Below are 18588 nucleotides of genomic sequence, written 5' to 3' on the forward strand. Positions count from 1 at the left end.
TATACCTAATCTATATTTTTTCACATCACATGCACTCTCACCTCTTCCACATTAGAATTCGCATAAGTGCTCTCCCTAACCCCCAGTTATTTACAACCTAGCAATGACCTAACAGCTTATTTCCATTTGTTCCAGCAACCTCTTTCCAAATTGTATATAAGATCCATGATATTGCATTATTTATCTAAATTGCATCACACTGCAATCTAATAAGATGAACAAAAGAGATACTAATCTTATTTAATCACGTTTATGCTCAGATATTTTTCATATAGTTATGCTCTTTTCTTCCCCTGCCCCTCTCCCCTTAATTAATGTTAATTGTATTGCTCTGTTAATGTTAATGTGTCAAATGTAATGCTCTGTTGCTAACCCTATGTTCCTTAGCACGGTTGCAATTTTATATTCTCTGTGAACCGATGTGAAGTTACTAAACAAATGTCTGTATATAAAAACTGCAAATAAATAAATAAATAGAGTAAAACAAGTTTGTACTCCACTGTTCATTACCTGTTTAGGGTGGTGCAGTTATTTATATTTCAATTGTTACTTTTCTTTTCCTAAACAGATTACTCTTTCCTTCTGAACTGTATGGTTTAAAAGAAAAATGACTCCTATCAGGTCTTTAAAGGTGCAGGCAATAGAAATAGATGTGTATCTATTTGGTTCTCTGTCTCTGCTATACCCGGAGATCTGTGCCACAAGTCTCTTATTTGTGATGGTAAGCAGAGATGAGAAGCTTGTGCTCAGGGGAAGTGCTGGTTGATAGAATGAAATCTTCTGATGCAGAGCAACCACGAGAGATTCAGTTTGAGGCAATTTTTTTTTTTCACTTCTCAGCCATGAAAGTACCCGTGTATACCCCTAGTCGTCATCTTGGTGCTGGGGATAAAGAGAGAGCAAGATTAACCAAAAATGTGTATTCTGGCCACTAACAATTCAATGATTATCTTTTTTATTTCAATGAAAATGTCTGTTAGCTAGGGAATGTGTCCTGGGAAAGATCATTATTTTAATTATATGCTTTTCCTACTGTATCATCTAAATGTCAGTCATTTAGAATGTTTGGGTGGCATGCCAGGGCAAGAGTAGTAAGCACGACCACGAGGCAGCCCCTGCCGGCTCCGTGAACCGCAAGACGCTGACGACATCCTTCGCAGCTTCCTCCGCCTCCGAGGGGCACGCTGACCACGTCGAGCCAATCAGGGGACAGCCCTGATTGGCCTTTAAATTCAAAAGTCTCCCGGACTGAGCCCTCTTCTTCCGGACGCAGCACGGCAGAGCAGGGAGAGCGAAACGAAGCAGGGCCTGCGCGATCGGCGCCGGAGACCCGCCGGGGTAAGGCCCGATTTTTCTCACTTACCCACGGCCGCCTCCGACCCCGACCACGAGGCAGCCCCTGCCGGCTCCGTGAACCGCAAGACGCTGACGACATCCTTCGCAGCTTCCTCCGCCTCCGAGGGGCACGCTGACCACGTCGAGCCAATCAGGGGACAGCCCTGATTGGACTTTAAATTCAAATTGAGAGACACCCAGGCGTCGCGCGCCTAGCGTCTCGCGCCTAAGGAGCGCGACAAAGGAGCAGTGCACTCCCTTGGTGCACTCCCCATAGGCGGGACCCGCTCCACCAACAGGAGGCCAGAAACAGAGCAAAGGTACTGACGCCAAACCCAAAAAAAAACAAAACCCAAAAAAAACCCTTTAAATCAAGGCTCTTGTTCCTGCCAGCCCTGTTTGGCCGTGGCGCCCCTGCCTCCCTTGCAGAGGGAGCTTCGGGGATCGCTGAGGGCCTGCGCATTCGGCGCCGAGACCTGCCGGGGTAAGGCCTTAAAAAATTCTCAGCTTACCCACGGAAGCCCCGGCACCGACCACGAGGCTGTCCCGATCAAAATCGCGCCTCTTCTCCGCCTCCTCCCTCGCCGGAACCAATCGCCAGCTCAGCCGCACAGCCAATCGGGAGACAGCCCCTCTGGCTTAATTCGATGAGAGGGAGCTAGGCGTCGCGCGACAAACGGGCTTGCCCTTTGTGCGCCCCTTAGTGCGTATCTGAGTGCGGTTACCTGGGGTTCCACCCCCTCCTTTCCACTGGATATGTACTCATCCTTACTCTCCAGCCACCTCCGAGACCCTATGTAAAGGGCATCACCCCCAACTGTCACGAAGCGCACAACTCTCAGCTCTCCCATCCAGACAGACTCAAACAACTCGCCCAAACATCCAGCTCTACAGCAGACAGACTCATACAGCTCGCCCAAACATCCAGCTCTACAGCAGACAGACGTATGCTGCACTCTCTAACTGCTGCAAGCTCTTACAACCAATCAGTTTTCTAGGGATCTCTTCCTCCCACAGTCAGACTAGCTCTCCACCACGACACTCTCCTCCCCTAGAGAAGTCAACATGCAAATCTTCCCTATCCCTATCATATTCCACCGCCACCTCTATCACTCAAAAGCCTTTCAACAACCATTAAGACACACTACTAGATCCCTCATTCCAATCATTACGTCTCCTCTCACGCAGTTGCTAGGTCTCACCATGTTCTCCCTTACCCTACTCAACGCACAATCTCTGACAAAGAAAACACACGTCCTCAATGACTTCCTCTCAGATTCAAAGCCTGACATCTGTGCCATCACAGAAACCTGGCTAAAAAGCTCAGACACAGCCCTAATAAACCAGTTACCGATTCACCTCTACGACATCATCTCGATCCCCAGACAAAAGAAACGAGGAGGAGGTATTCTCTTAGCCACCAAAAAGGAATTCAAACTCAACTCATTTCCAATCAAAACCATCACACCTACGAAACTCGAATTAGGTCTTTTTAAATCTAAACATCTACAAATTCTTCTATATATGCTCCCCCAGGACTACTGGACTCAGATGTCTCCCCCCTCATAGAAACAATAGCCAAATACATCAACATGGACTTGCCAGCCATAATAATGGGGGACTTCAACCTCCATGTAGACGCCTCTCCTCTCACCCCCAACTGTGAAGCACTCCTTACCACCCTGGGTGCTATGGGCTTTAAAACAAATCATAGAAAAACCTACCCATAAAGCAGGTCACACTCTCGACCTCATTTTCATCAATTCTAATATATCTTATAAAAATGATCCTATCTGTACCCCAATTCCCTGGTCAGACCATTCAATAATTACAACCACCCTCATGACTCAAGAAAGCCCTAAGCCGCCTCAACCCCCTTCCACTATCCAATTTAGGAAAACCTGCACTTCTGACACACTCAGCGATCATCTCACCAAAGAACTCCCCAATCTGGACACTTCCAGCCCAGATGCAGCCTTCCTCACTTGGCACAATATCACTGAGGCAATAGCGAATAAATTATGTCCTAAAACGGTGAAAATAATCAACTCAACACAGAAAAAGAAACAACCCTGGTTCTCCCCAGAACTCAAGCAGATGAAACAAAACCTTAGACACAAAGAATGCGAATGGCGTAAGCTCCCCAATTCCACTAATTTGTCTGACTACAAACGCACTCTCCACAACTACAGGATCTCCATCTTAAAGACAAAAAGAGACTTCTATGCCAACAGAATACACGACCTTCAATTTGATGCCAGGACCCTTTTCTCTTATGTCTCTCAACTCACAAAATCCCCAACCCCCACCATACCAGACGACCAAGCACAATCCAAAGCAGAGGAATTAGCACTCTACTTTCAGAAAAAAACTGCAGACACATTAGCACGCCTACCCACCAATGCAACTCCACCCTCCATACTCTTCAATTCCATTACTCATACTGGGGCCATCCTCGACTCCTTTGAACCTACAACACCACTGGAAATCGAATCTATACTTAAGAAACTAAAACCATCAAACCATCCAATAGATCACATTCCAACTAAACTACTGCTTCTCATCCCGAATACCATCTCCAGAGCTTTGGCCAACATTATAAATTGCTCACTCGCCCAAGGAATCTACCCAGACAGGCTGAAAACAGCATCCCTCAAACCTCTCCTGAAGAAACCTAACCTCGACACAAGTGAACCCTCCAACTTCCGCCCCATATCCAACCTCCCATTTTTAGCAAAAATCATGGAGAAAGTGGTAAATACACAACTCTCCGTATACCTGGAAGAACACAATATCCTTCACCCAGCCCAATATGGCTTTCGAAAAGCAGCTAGTACAGAAACCCTACTTATCTCCCTTACCGACCACATCCTCATGGGCCTAGACAAAGGACAATCTTTTATCCTAGTCCTTCTTGACATTTCATCCGCCTTTGACACCGTGAACCACTCCATCCTACTAAATCGACTAGCAGAAATCGGATTAACAGGATCTGCACAGAGCTGGTTTAACTCCTTCCTAAGTAACAGAAGCTTCAAAGTAAAAATCAATAACAATGAATCCCCAGATGTCAAATCAACATTAGGAGTACCACAAGGCTCTTCCTTGTCACCCACACTGTTCAATATATACCTCCTGCCCCTCTGTCAATTGCTTACTAACCTAAAATTAAAATACTATCTCTATGCAGACGACGTACAGATACTGATTCCCATTACAGAATCTCTCCTTAAATTTCTCGCCTTTTGGGAAATCTGCCTTCAATCCATTAACAGTCTGCTCACCAACTTGAATCTAGTTCTTAATGCAAACAAGACAGAACTCCTAATCATCTCCTCGGACCACTCAGCCTTAATCAAACCACCAGCAGGCAACACCCAGATTACGCAAGTAAGGGACCTTGGAGTAATCATTGATAACCGTCTGAATCTTAAGAAAGCCATCAATAACACTACCAAGGACTGCTTTTATAAATTACAAGTCATGAAAAGGCTCAAACCCCTCCTCCACTTCCAAGATTTCAGGACTGTGCTGCAAGTCACGCTCTTTTCCAAAACAGATTACTGTAAGTCTCTTCTCCTCGGGCTCCCCATTTCATCTATCAAACCATTACAGATGCTCCAAAACGCTGCGGCTAGAATCCTGACCAATACCAACAGAGGAACTCACATCACTCCCATACTACGGCACCTTCACTGGCTGCCAATAAAATATAGAATATTACACAAGGCCCTCACTATAATTCACAAAATCATCCATAATCAGCAACAACTAGACCTCCAGATTCCTCTCAAATTATACTCATCAGACAGACCGATCAGAGAAGCATATAAAGGTACCCTACAACCCCCTACAACGAAATCCACTCGCCTATCATCCACCAAAGAAAGATCTTTCTCTACAGCCGGCCCAGCCATCTGGAACAAGATGCCCACAGAACTCAGATTAGAACCATGCCCGCTTACCTTCCGTAAAAAACTTAAGACATGGCTTTTCAGCCAAGCCTTCCCCTAGCCTACAGAACCAGCAATTCCTCACTAGTTCAGATACTGTTTCCTTATTAAACACTCCGACAAGTGTAGTCAATACACTTATGCCTCTCCTCTTCATATTATTGTATTATCTAATTTTATTCAGTTATGCCTTACTATCGCTCCGGCTATCCTAGCCCTCCAGGTTAATACCCCTTGTTATTTGTAACTTTCATTTCTTGTTATATGGTTTTGACTTTGTTATTCCCCCATGTTATCTGTAAACCGATCTGATATGAATTTCTTTCATGAAGGTCGGTATATAAAAATGTTAAATAAATAAATAAATAAATAAAATGTTCAATTCTTTATAGTAATTTCGTAATAGAAAAGTTTCAAGTAAAAACCTTGGCAACTCTGTTTGCTTTGAACTTCCATTAAACAGGTATATAATAATGGGAACTTTATTCATGTTCTGCTGCAGTTGGCAATAATCCTTATTGAATATAGTTTTATTATAACAAACATAAAAATCTTGAAGTAATTTGTTTGCCTTCCGTTTAAAGAATGAATTTCATTAGAATAAAACAGCATGATACCTATAAAAACAGTATAGTAGAATACCAATTATACTGTTTAATGTTTTGATATGTTTATTTTTGAGCTGTAAGATGCTGCTTGTTATACTCAATCATAAAGTGCTTTGTAAACTGAATATATTTATTTTATTTAAAGGTTTTTATATACCAATAGCCGTTTGCACATTGTATTGGTTTACAGATAATGTATAACATGATAGAGAAAATAGAACTACAGTGTACTATTTCAGATATGACTGTTGCTGAAAACCTGTTTTTTTGTGTGGTTTTTTTTCTCTGTCATTTTTAAAGCATTTTCCTGATTGACCATGCCTGGACATACCGGGTGGAGCATGCTCGGGAGCAGCTGCTGCAGGTTCCTGGCCTTCTGCATAGAATGGGAAACCTCATGGGAATTGAGTTTCATGGCGAGGTTCCAGATGAAGGTGTGGTTGAAGAGGTGTTGAAACAAATGTGGAAGTACAACCAGACATATCAGCTGGCTGCGGGGGTAATATTGCAAAGCAATCTAATTTTGTCAACTGAATGGGGAAGTATTAGAATCCTAAAATATTGAAATCTAACAGCAGACAGGCCCACCAGGCATCTAAGAGAAGCAACTTGCTTCTGAAGCAATAGTGAAAAACACATTTTTATAGAGGTCCATATAGCAAAGCGGACAAACTTATCCAGCTAACTTTGGAGGTATATTCAGTAGTGTAGCTGCACTATTGAATATAGCCAGCTATCTTAGTTAGCTGGCTGAATGTAGCCAGCTAACTTTAGGACAGGTCTTTGGCCTGACCAGACTTACCTGGCTAAGTTATCTATCTCTAAATATCCGACAAACTCTATTCCTCCGAGTTACAGTCCAAGAACTTCCCTAACTTAGGCCTACAGTCACTAAGCCGCAAAATATTTTACTCGGGAGGGGTCCCACTATCGTGGGAGGTTGTCACTGTGATAGTGGAGCCCTTCTACCGAAAGGATTGTCTCTGCATGGTGCGTTTATTTTGTGTCACAGCCAAACACTACATGACAAAAGAATGTGGTGAGCGACCCTTTACTCTATGGTGGCCCCCAACCTCAAGGAACCGCTATTGCCTTAAAGGGCTGCTGGCCCAAAAAAAACAATCCCAGCAAAGAGGTGGGCCTGACTCCCCATCCATCCCAAGAATAGAAATGGAAAAAAAAAGCATCTTTGTGGCGATGGCTCCGGCTTCCCCAAATCCATCAAGTTAAAAATTTGCTCCCCCCCCCCCCCCCCCCCCCCCAAAGTCCATCAAATACCAAAAGTAGCCCCAGCCTCCCTTCTCATTTACCACTTTTACACAGCTCCTTCAAGCTGAGAGATGCGGGTGCCAGTGTATCTGCTGCGCTAGACTGGCGGGATAAAATCCAGTCAGTTTCCAGACATTTTAGCCCTCCATCTGGCTTCTGTATACTGCCTTTATATTCCGTACTGTCCAGAGAAAATCTGCACAGTTGACAATCCTACTCTATCTGTGTGTGTGTGGGGGCGAGTGCATGTTTGTGACAGTACTTTGTAGACAGAGCATATTCAGGCCAATACTGTAAAGTGCGCACAGCTAAGCGCACTATTTAACCCATTGTTGGATGCACGTTTTCGACACGCGTCCACTATCCCTTATACTGTAAGGGGTTTACTGGGTTGAAAATGCGCGTCCAACCCCCGCCGAAACTGATAGCGCTCATCACATGCAAATGCATGTAGATGAGGCTATTAGTCATTTGCCCAGGGTACTGAAAAAAAATGTACGGCCGATCTGCACATTTTATGTTCAGAAATTAGCACCGGAAAAAGCGTACAGAAAAGCAGAAAATACTGCTTTTTCTCTACATCCTCTGACAATAATCTAGCGATATTAAGTCTGAGGAGCCAAAAGGTGGTAAAAAAAAAAAAAAATGCGGTCAGGTTAGGAAAACGGATGCTCTATTTTACAAGCATCCATTTTCCTAACCCGTGGCTGTCAGCGGGTTAAAAAAATGGACCTCGTAAAATTGAGGGTCAGTTTTCTGAACCCGCTGACAGCCACCTCTCCTGGGTTTCCACTGCTAAGTAGGTGCTAGGGACGCACTATTGTCCCTAACGCCTCCTTTTTAGCACAAACCCTCATCTAAATACAGGATTACCCGCCCAGGAGAGGTGGCTGGGCGTGTGTTGGGAGAGCGCCTGTTTTACCGCACACTACAGAATCAGCCCAATTGTCTTTGTACATTGCACCTTTCACTGTTTGGGTGCCACCTGGTGACCAGACACATGACAGTGTGACTGACCAACCAACAATGGGGGGGTATATGTGTGTGTGTGAGAAAAAAAATTATTCTATTTTCTAAAATGATAATCCCCTTGATAGACACTGCTCTTACCTTCCTTCTGATGTACGTGATTCGTATGAAACAGTTATTTAGACATAGAAGCTATCACCATTGAATTTGGTTAGCCTCTGTGAAGCTAACTGCCACTCTACTTCCTCCTACCTTCATTATTTGAATTCACTGTTTGGTCTGTTTTTAATGCCTTTACTTTTATTTTGAATTTTGACTTTTTCTGCTTCATAACCGCATTGTCTCTGTTGAACAGTGTTGATGAATTAAGGTTAAACAACTGGAAATATCTTACCCCAAAGGCTATCAGAGTAGAATGTGAAAAACAAACCAGCCTGAAAGGGAAAAAAATCACCAAAAGTAAATGACAAGAACTGTGGGAAAATTGCAGAAAGAAAAGTACAAAAGTTACTGAATCTGTTTTTCCTGTGGCTCAGTTTTCAGCTTTTCTTACATCCTGTTTGCAATGTTGATTATTCTACCTGTACTCCTTCAACCCACTTCTTAAGCTTTCAATAGTTTATAACTTTCTTTCCTGAAATTAAAGGTAAACATCCCTTTTCTGCTGGGATACACTTTCAGAATACAACAAACTTACAGAACCCTCTACCAAATAAAATGATATCAAAGGGATTCAGGGCTGGCAGCATATGAATGGAAAACAATCATGCTGCAGCAGTGGAGATATTCAGAAAGCAAGAGACTCAAATGCAGTTAATTGGGAACTGGTTCACCAGGATAGGCCAAGCCATTTTCAGTACGTGTTTTTAAGCAGTGACAATATTTTTCTTCTTTCATTGTATATGCTGTGCTAACAGATTTTAACTGTTCAGTCTGCAGAGGAAAAGGTTCCAGTGTGGTATATAATGGATGAGTTTGGATCCCGAATTCAGCATTCTGATGTTCCTACATTTGGAACAGCCCCATTCTTTTATATGCAGCAAGAAATTGCTTACACTCTTCTCTGGCCACTTCGAGATCTTGAAAACGGTGGTATGTATAATTTACATTTTTCAATATGGCAGCAGGGTTAGAGTTTAGGAAATAAAATTAAGTGATAGCTATTGTGCGGTGTCTTTAGCCCCAAACTCTGGAATACATTGCCAGCTGAGGTGAGATTACAATCTGATTCCAAAAAATTCAAGTCGGAACTCGAAACATGGTTATTCTGCTGTGCGTATGCAGAACCCAATTGAGAATGGCCTCGTAACTCTTGCTTTTATTTTTTAAGAGCTGTTATCTTACTTGCTGTTCCTATTTTATCCTTGTATTAGTTTTATGGTTTAAATGTATTAATCGTTATTTATTTGTTATTTTATAGTTATATTTGCTTGAAACCTGTTTTATCCCAGGACAAGCAGGATGCTAGTCCTCACATATGGGTGACGTCACTGACGGAGCCCGAACGCGGGAAAAATTTCTGTCAAAGTTTCTATAAACTTTTGACTGGCTGCCTGAGGCTACTGAGCATGCCCGGCATGCCATGATATTCCCTGCCACAGGGGTCTCACTCCAGTCTTCGTTTTTCCGCGTGCCCATTAGCACCGCGGTCGTCGGAGCCCCGTGAGTCTCCTCACAAAATTTACTAAAAAAGTTAAATAAAACTTCAAAGTTTTTCCCACATCGGGTCTCATTCCTGTTTAGAACCGGACGGTGACAAACTTTTTCTCAGACTTCTCATTATTTTTGGCGATTCTTTTTCTCAGACTTCCCATCGACGGCTGTCTGTTTTTTCAGCATGGCCTCCGGGTTCAAGAAGTGTTCTTGTAACCGGACCATGTCCGTTACAGATCTGCATACCGAATGTGTGATCTGCCTAGGAGAGAAACATGAAATTTCATCATGTTCTCAGTGCCAACAAATGACCCCAAAGGGTCAAACTCAGACGGGAGAAGATGGCCCAAGTTTTCCAACTACAATTATTACCATCGCCATCGATTTCGACCAAGTCTTCACCTCAGGGGTAACTAAAAAGCTTCTACTTAAGAAAAAACATGTTGAGGGTTCGGGGGACGCCCCGTCACCGACACCGTCCTCCGCATCGATCAGGTCAGTGTTACAATCTAAGCAAAAACATAAGCACAAGCACCGTCGACCATCGTCAATACCACCATCGGAACCGTTAGCGAAACGGCCTAAAGTCGTTGGAACTCCAACCTCTATGCCTGCGTTACCTTCGACTTCAACATCGCCTTCACCGATAACGACTACACCGGATTTCACATCCCTTGTTCAAAAATTAGTACTAGATGCATTACAGAAGCAACTTCCATCGCCGATGCCGGCGGGATCGCCGATACCAACTCTCGGTACTATACCATCCATACTACCGATAATGCAACTATTGTCGATGCCTGTCACTTCCTCGATGCCTCCATCGACATCAGTCACTTCGAGAATACCAATCTCAGAATTCTCATTCCTCCCTACCTCAACGACACCTATGTCATTGATGTCAAGATCACTACCTCTGTACACCACTGCTCCCACTATACCATACCTTCCCAAAAAGGCATTTCACACTAAGAGAGCTTCATTGGTAACAAAAGGACCAATCTCTCAAGATAGGTCCTTACAGGATATTATTACCAAAAGGTATACGGACTTACTATCTTCTTTGCCAACCACACCAGAAGATGTACCGTCTGAACATTCTTCATCAGATGATCCTTTACCCAGGACCCTCTGGGATACATACTACTCAAAAGGCAACACCACCTCATCAACCGACTCAATATGATTCCTGGTCTGACACGGATTCCGAACCATCATCAGAGGATTTTATGTCAGATCCATCTCCGCCACCTGCCACAAAGCAGTCACCACCGGAAGATTTCACATTCCAGTCATTTGTACAAGAAATGGCAGATAATATTCCTTTTCAATTACATACTGAACAAGATAATAGGCAACAAACACTAGAAGTGCTTCAATTTGTTGATCCCCCTAAGCACGCTCTTGCCATACCTGTCCACGACATTCTGTTACAATTACAACAACGTCTTTGGGAACACCCTTGTTCAGTCCCTGCAATAAACAAGCGCATAGAGTCTACTTATTTGGTACAACCTTCCTCAGCATACCAAAAAACACAGCTTCCCCACCACTCAGTGGTTGTGGAATCGGCCCAAAAGAAATCTCGACGGACAAGAGCCCATTCCTCAATCCCTCCAAGGAAAGACAATAGGTTCCTTGACCAGCTGGGCCGCAAAGTGTACCAAGGAGCAATGCTGAATTCCAAAATATCAGCATACCATTTGTATATGACACAATACCACAGAAACTTGTGGAAACAAATGGAAGAGTTTGTGCCATCTTTGCCTGCACAATATCAAGAAGCTGCACAGGCTGTTATAAATAAGGGTTTTAATGCCTCACGAGTAGCTGCTTCGGGCATTGCTGCAAGACGCTGGGCCTGGCTTAAAGCATCCGATTTAAGACCAGAGGTACAGGACAAGCTGGTTGATCTTGCCTGCCTGGGGGATAACCTGTTTGGTTCAAAAGTCCAAGATGCTGTTTCCCAACTACGGGAGCATACAGAAACACTGCGGCAGTTATCCACACTGCCACATGACCCTTCTACACATTCTGCCAGACGACCATCACAAAGAGATACCAGAAGGCCCTTCTTCAGACAGCGAAAATACTACCCCCCATCGTCTAGACCGAGACCTCCTAGATCTCAGCAAAGACCTCAACAGCGACAGCAAAGAGCTCCAAGACCAGCACCAGCCCCTCAAACTGGACCTGCCACTGGTTTTTGAGATTACGTCCGGAGAACAGAGCCCACATACCAACCCTTACCCGACGCTACCAGTAGGAGGCAGACTACAAAAGTTTTACATCAATTGGGCATAGATAACATCGGACCAATGGGTCCTGTCTATCATCCACAAAGGATACCATCTCAATTTCAATTCAATCCCTCCAGATTTTCCACCAAAACGTTCTCATCTCAGCGAAGATCACATTCTTCACCTTCAAATAGAATTATCCACCCTTCTGAGAGCCAGTGCAGTCGAGAAAGTACCCTGGGCCCAGCAGGGCAGAGGATTCTACTCCCGTTATTTCCTCATTCCAAAGAAAACTGGAGGCCTTCGTCCTATACTGGACCTCGGGAATCTCAACAAATTTATTATTTATTTATTTATTTAAAATTTTTGTATACCGACATTCGTTAAGCAAACATCACATCGGTTTCCATGTAACATAAAACTGGCCAACAGGGCTTTACAATGAAACTGATAAGGGAACTGGGAGGGGGTAAGAGAGGGGAAACAAAATGGGAAACACTGTACAAATATATAAGCGTAATAACATGATTAGATATAAGCAATAAAAATTATATACAAGTATTATATACAAGTAAATTGTTTACAATGAAAAAGTTCTGGGTTTGGGGGGAGAGGAGAGGGGCAGGTGAGGGGTTTGGAGAGAATGAGTAACAAGCAGGGGGGTTCATGTGTAGGCTCGTGCAAAAAGCCAAGTCTTGAGATTTTGTCTAAATTTTTTGGGGCAGGTTTCATGGCGTAGTTGGGTGGGGATAGAGTTCCATAGGGAGGGTCCAGCTAGGGAAAGCGCACGTTGTTTGGTGGTTGTTAGGTGGTAAAGTTTGGGAGATGGAGTGTGAATATTTGCTGTGTAGGGTGTTCTGGTGGGTCTGGAGGGGAAACGGATATGTAGACTGTTTGAGAACCAGAGCATGTCAGGATTGTGGACGGCTTTATGTATGAGGGTGAGGGTTTTAAACTGGATTCTGGCAGTGATGGGAAGACAATGTAGTTGTTTGAGGACAGGTGTGATGTGTTCTTTTCTGCGGGAGCCGGTTAATATACGTGCAGCTGCATTTTGCAGTAGTTGAAGGGGGCAAGGTTGTTTTTCGGGAGACCTAGGAGCAAAGCGTTTGAGTAGTCTATTTTGGATAAAATAAGGGCTTGCAGGGCGGTTCTGAAGTCGTTAAAGTGCAAGAGGGATTTAAGTTTTTTGAGGGTGTGAAGTTTGTAATAGCAGTCTTTGATGGTGGATGAGATAAATTTCTGTAGGCTGAATTGGGGGTCAAGTGTGACACCTAGGTCTCTAACAGTTTGGGAGAAAGTGGGTAGAGAGGGGGGAGAATTGGTTGCAAGTGTAGGTAATGAATTGATGGATTGAGGAGAGATGATCATGAGTTCTGTTTTGTTGGGATTTAGGGCTAGGTTGAGCTGAGTGAGGAGACAGTTGATGGATGTGAGGGTGCTGTCCCATCTTTTTAGGGCATTGGAGATGGAATCTGAAATAGGTATAAGAACCTGTACGTCGTCTGCTTAGACAAAGTGTGGAAGACTGAGATTTGAAAGCAGCAGGCAAAGGGGGAGGAGGTATATATTAAAGAGTGTGGATGATAAAGAGGAGCCTTGAGGGACGCCCCTTGTGATGTCGATTGGTTCGGATTCATGGTTTTCTATTTTTACCTTGTATTGTTTATTGTATTTATTTATAGTTTATTGTAAACCGGTACGATAAGACCTGGTCTTGAGCATCGGTATATTAAAAGAATTTAAATAAATAAATAAATATTGTCTGTCACTTATGTATGATTTGAACCAGCGTAGTGGAGTCCCAGAGATGCCAATGTCAGCTAGCCTATCGAGTAGAATAGTATGGTTGATGGTATCGAAAGCTGCTGAGATGTCTAATAGAGCTAGGATGTATGTTTGACCTTGGTCAAAGCCTCTGATGACGAAATCAGAGAGGGAGAGAAGGGTTTCAGTGCTGAAACGCTTTCTAAAGCCGTGTTGTGATGGATAGAGTATTTGGTGTTGGTCTAAGTAGTTTGAGAGTTGGGTATTAACGGTTTTTTCAAGGATTTTGGCGACGAATGGCAGGTTGGAGATAGGGCGGTAGTTGGACAGGTCGGAAGGGTCAAGTTTAGGTTTCTTAAGAATAGGTTTGACAACGGCTAATTTAAGTTGTGTGGGAATATCCCCAGTGGCAATGGAAATGTTGATGATATCAGCTAGAGATAGGGAGATGCTGTCAGGGATGGTCAAGATTATTTTGGAGGGGATTAAATCATAGGGATGGGTACAGGGGCGCATTTTCTTAAGAATAGCAGAGATTTCAGTAGGGGAAGTGTTTTTGAATGTGTCCATTTTGAAGTCGGAGACTTTTGGGGTAGAATTGGTCTGAGGGGGAACATGGGAAAAGTGGGAGGCGATGGTGGCGACCTTGTTGTGGAAATATTGGGCGAGTTGGTTGCATTTAGTATTAGAGTCCTCGCATGGTGAAGTCGTTGTGTGTGTCTTGATGAGGTTTGAGATGAGAGAGAACAGGGCTCTTGGGTTGAATTGAAAGTCGTGAATTTTGGAGGCGTAGTGGTCACGTTTGGCTTTGAGGGTGTTAGTTCTGTAGTTGTGTAGTAAGGTTCTGTATTTGGCAAGTTGCTTGGCAGATGGGTCTTTGCGCCATGTTTTTTCTTGGGTTCTAAGATTGTGTTTTTGTAGTTTTAGTTCAGGGGTGTACCAGGGTTGCTTAGCTTTAGTGGAGGGGCAGATCTCTTTGGTTATTAAAGGGCAGAGTTTGTTGGCTGTTTCTTTAGTGATATGGTTCCATGTGGTTATGGCCGTTTGGGAGTCAGAGAGGTCTAGGTTTTTGAGGTTGACGGAGAGGGTATCAACAAGGTCATCTCTAGTACAAGCTCTCCTGTATTGAATTGTAGTTTTTGTGTTAGATTGGTTGGTGAAGTTTTTGATTGTGCATGAGGTTTTAATGAGAAAGTGGTCTGACCAGGGAACGGGAGTGTATGTGGTGGATTGTGGAAGGAGGTGGGAATTCATGAAAATAAGGTCAAGGGAGTGTCCAGCTTTGTGTGTGGGGCTAGAAATGATTTGATGGAGGTCCATCGCATTAAGAGCTGAGAGGAAGGTTTGACAGCTGTGAGAGAGTGGGAGTACATCAATATGGAGGTTGAAGTCTCCAAGGGCTATGGCGGGTATGTCTCTGTTGATGTTTGTTTGCTGCAATGCATTCGATGATAGGGGAGATGTCAGCATCTAAGACGCAAGGGGGGGTGTATACAAGGCAGAATTGTAGTTTGGAAGATTTGAATAGGCCCACTTCGTATTTGGCAGGGAGGAGTATTGGAATTTGTTTTAGCTTGAGGTATTTCTTTTCAGCTAGGAGTATTCCCCCCCCCCCCCCCTCTTTTTTTAGGTCTGGGAATGGAGTGTATGTCATATTCAGTGTTGGGTAGTTGATTGACAAGAACGGAGTCTGTGTCCTTCAGCCATGTCTCTGTGATGGCACAGAAATCAGTTTTTTCGTCGAGGAGCAGATCATTTAGGATAAGGGTTTTTTTGGTTAGCGATTGTGAGTTGATCAAAAGCATAGCTATGGTTGAGATGCTTAGAAGTTGTGTGAGGGGAGTGAGCATAATAGGGAGGAGGGAGTTGTATTGACGGTGAGCTTGAGAATGGACGTGAGGTGAGGGTCTGAGGAAGTTATATTGGAGTTTGGAAATGGGAAAGGTAGCCATTGTAGGGGAAATAGTGGATCAGGGTACAACAGAAACAGCACTAAACTCTTAGTCAGGTCAGGCTTTGGTTGATATATATAGATGTAGCACTATAGTGAGCCTTGAATTGTGAAGGGTATGGACTTAAAAAGGTTGATGGAGTGTTCAGAGGAACCTGGGTTCGGGGCCTGCAGGTGCAGGGGGCCAAGGTTTAGTATAAGGGGCTGGGGGGGGGGGGGTCAGGGGCAGGTTTGAGCAAACTGCAAAAGTAAGAAAGTAAAATGCAAGGGAGTAGAAGGGTAAAGGAAGGATATAAGCAATTATGTTTTATTAGAGAGAGTCCTGGATTACGCCCTACGGGTCTGCACGAAGGGGCGGGCCCCTTTGTTGCACTCCTTCGGCGCGTGGCGCCGGACGTGTCTGTAGTTTTAAAGCCGGTGGGGGAATCCCTGAAGGCTGCTGGGAGCTTTCCCCGGGTTGGTCAGCGCGGTAGCGGAGGGCGGAGCGCTGCGGCGAAGAGGCGGCTTCGGGATCGCACCGGAGGGAGCCTCGTGGTCGGCAGAGTGGACCCGCTGGGGTGAGTGTAAAAGTTTTGGGCCTTACCCCGGTGGGTTCCTCGCGCCGATCGCGCAGGCCTGCACCCTCTCCTGGTCAGCGGTCGAAAGAGAAAAGTTCAGAATGGTATCCTTAGGCATAATGCTTCCACTCCTTCAACAAGGAGATTGGCTTTGTTCTCTGGACCTTCAAGATGCTTATGCTCATATTCCAATTTTTCCCCCTCATCGCAAGTATCTGCGCTTCATGGTAGGAAATGAACACTTCCAATACAGAGTTCTACCATTCGGTCTTGCCTCTGCTCCCAGAGTATTCACAAAATGTCTGGCAGTCATAGCAGCACACTTGCACAAACAAGGTGTTCATGTTTTCCCATATCTCGACGATTGGCTCATAAGAAGTCAGTCACAAGAAGGAGCTCTAACTTCCCGAAATCACACGATTGCTGTGCTTTACAACATGGGTTTTCTCATCAACTATCCAAAATCCCATCTAATTCCTTCTCATTTTCTCCAGTTCATAGGAGCAGAGTTAAACACTATCATGGCAAAAGCCTTTCTACCGGGTGATCGAGCAGAAACGCTGTCCCTCTTGGCAAAGTCGTTACATTCACGGAAACAGGTAACTGCTCACCACGTTCTAACATTATTAGGCCACATGGCTTCCACAGTTCATGTTACTCTTATGGCAAGACTCGCCATGAGAGTAACCCAATGGACTTTAAAATCACAATGGATTCAAGCCATTCAACCCTTGCACTCTCCAATCCAAATCACACAACAACTTCGTTCATCTCTCCTTTGGTGGATGGACAAGAACAATTTACGCCAGGGACAGGACTTCCAGCAACCAGTCCCACAGATAACAGTAACTACAGATGCATCCACCTTAGGTTGGGGAGCTCATATAGACAATCTCCAAACTCAAGGAACATGGACAAAACTCGAAGCAACGTTTCAAATCAATTTCCTAGAACTTCGAGCTATACGTTATGCGCTGCATGCGTTCAAGGACTGCCTTTCGCACAAGACTGTTCTGATCCAAACGGACAACACAGTAGCCATGTGGTACATCAACAAACAGGGAGGTACGGGCTCGTATCTCCTTTGTCAAGAAGCCGCACAGATTTGGGGATGGGCCCTGAACCACTCAATGTTCCTCCAGGCCACTTATCTTGCAGGCATTCAAAATGGAGTGGTGGATCGACTCAGTCGTCAATTCCAACCACACGAGTGGTCCCTGGATCCCTCAATAGCGACCAGGATATTTCAGCGTTGGGGTCAACCAACGATAGACCTGTTTGCGTCACATCTGAATCACAAAGTGACCAATTTCTGTTCTCTACACAAACAGAAGAACCAGCCAGCCAAGGACGCCTTTGCTCGCCCTTGGAACTCAGGCCTACTATACACGTATCCTCCGATACCACTTATAACCAAAACTCTAGTGAAATTACAACAAGACAAAGGGTCCATGATACTCATAGCCCCGTACTGGCCTCAACAAGTATGGTTTCCCACACTTCTAGACCTCTCAGTCAGGGATCCCATTCGTCTGGGAGTAGCTCCCACTCTCATAACTCAAGATCGGGGTCGGTTGCGCCAACCCAACCTCCAATCCCTAGCCCTGACAGCATGGATGTTGAAAGCTTGATCTTACAACCACTTAATCTTTCATCCAATATATCTCAAGTGCTTATAGCTTCACGTAAACCTTCCACACGAAAGAACTATTCTTCTAAATGGAAGAGGTTCACTTTGTGGTGCAGGCAAAACACTATTGATCCTTTCACCTGCCCCACTACTTCTCTTCTAGACTATTTATACCATCTTTCACAATCTGGTCTCCAGACTTCATCTGTAAGAGTTCACTTAAGTGCAATCTCTGCTTACCATAACAAAATGGGAGATGCACCAATATCTACACAACATCTTATCACCAGGTTCATGAGAGGTTTAACTCAACTTAAACCACCAATTCTGCCTCCAGTCACGGCATGGGACCTGAACTTGGTCTTAACAAGACTCATGCATTCCCCTTTCGAACCCATAGATTCTTGTGATCTTAAATTTTTCACCTGGAAAACTATCTTCCTCATAGCCATTACATCAGTTAGAAGGGTTAGTGAGCTACAAGCACTGGTCACATATGAACCTTACGCTAAGTTTCTATATGACACAGTGGTTCTCCGAACACATCCAAAATTCCTTCCCAAGGTAGTTACGGAATTCCACTTAAACCAGTCCATAGTTTTACCCACATTCTTCCCAAGACCTCATTCTCATCAAGGAGAACGAGCCTTACACAC

General features: G+C 44.2%; 1 protein-coding gene across 1 annotated transcript in view; it reads left to right on the forward strand.

Moving 5' to 3' along the window:
* TTLL12 (tubulin tyrosine ligase like 12) overlaps positions 1-18588 on the forward strand; it is a 335487-nt gene that overhangs the window by 84116 nt on the left and 232783 nt on the right. Inside the window, exons 3-4 of the mRNA XM_029600086.1 lie at positions 6197-6395; positions 9067-9226. Of these exons, the coding sequence (XP_029455946.1) occupies positions 6197-6395; positions 9067-9226 (359 nt within the window). The remainder of the gene's footprint in view (positions 1-6196; positions 6396-9066; positions 9227-18588) is intronic.

Source organism: Rhinatrema bivittatum, chromosome 4, assembly GCF_901001135.1.
Source record: "Rhinatrema bivittatum chromosome 4, aRhiBiv1.1, whole genome shotgun sequence".
NCBI classification, from domain to species: domain Eukaryota; kingdom Metazoa; phylum Chordata; class Amphibia; order Gymnophiona; family Rhinatrematidae; genus Rhinatrema; species Rhinatrema bivittatum.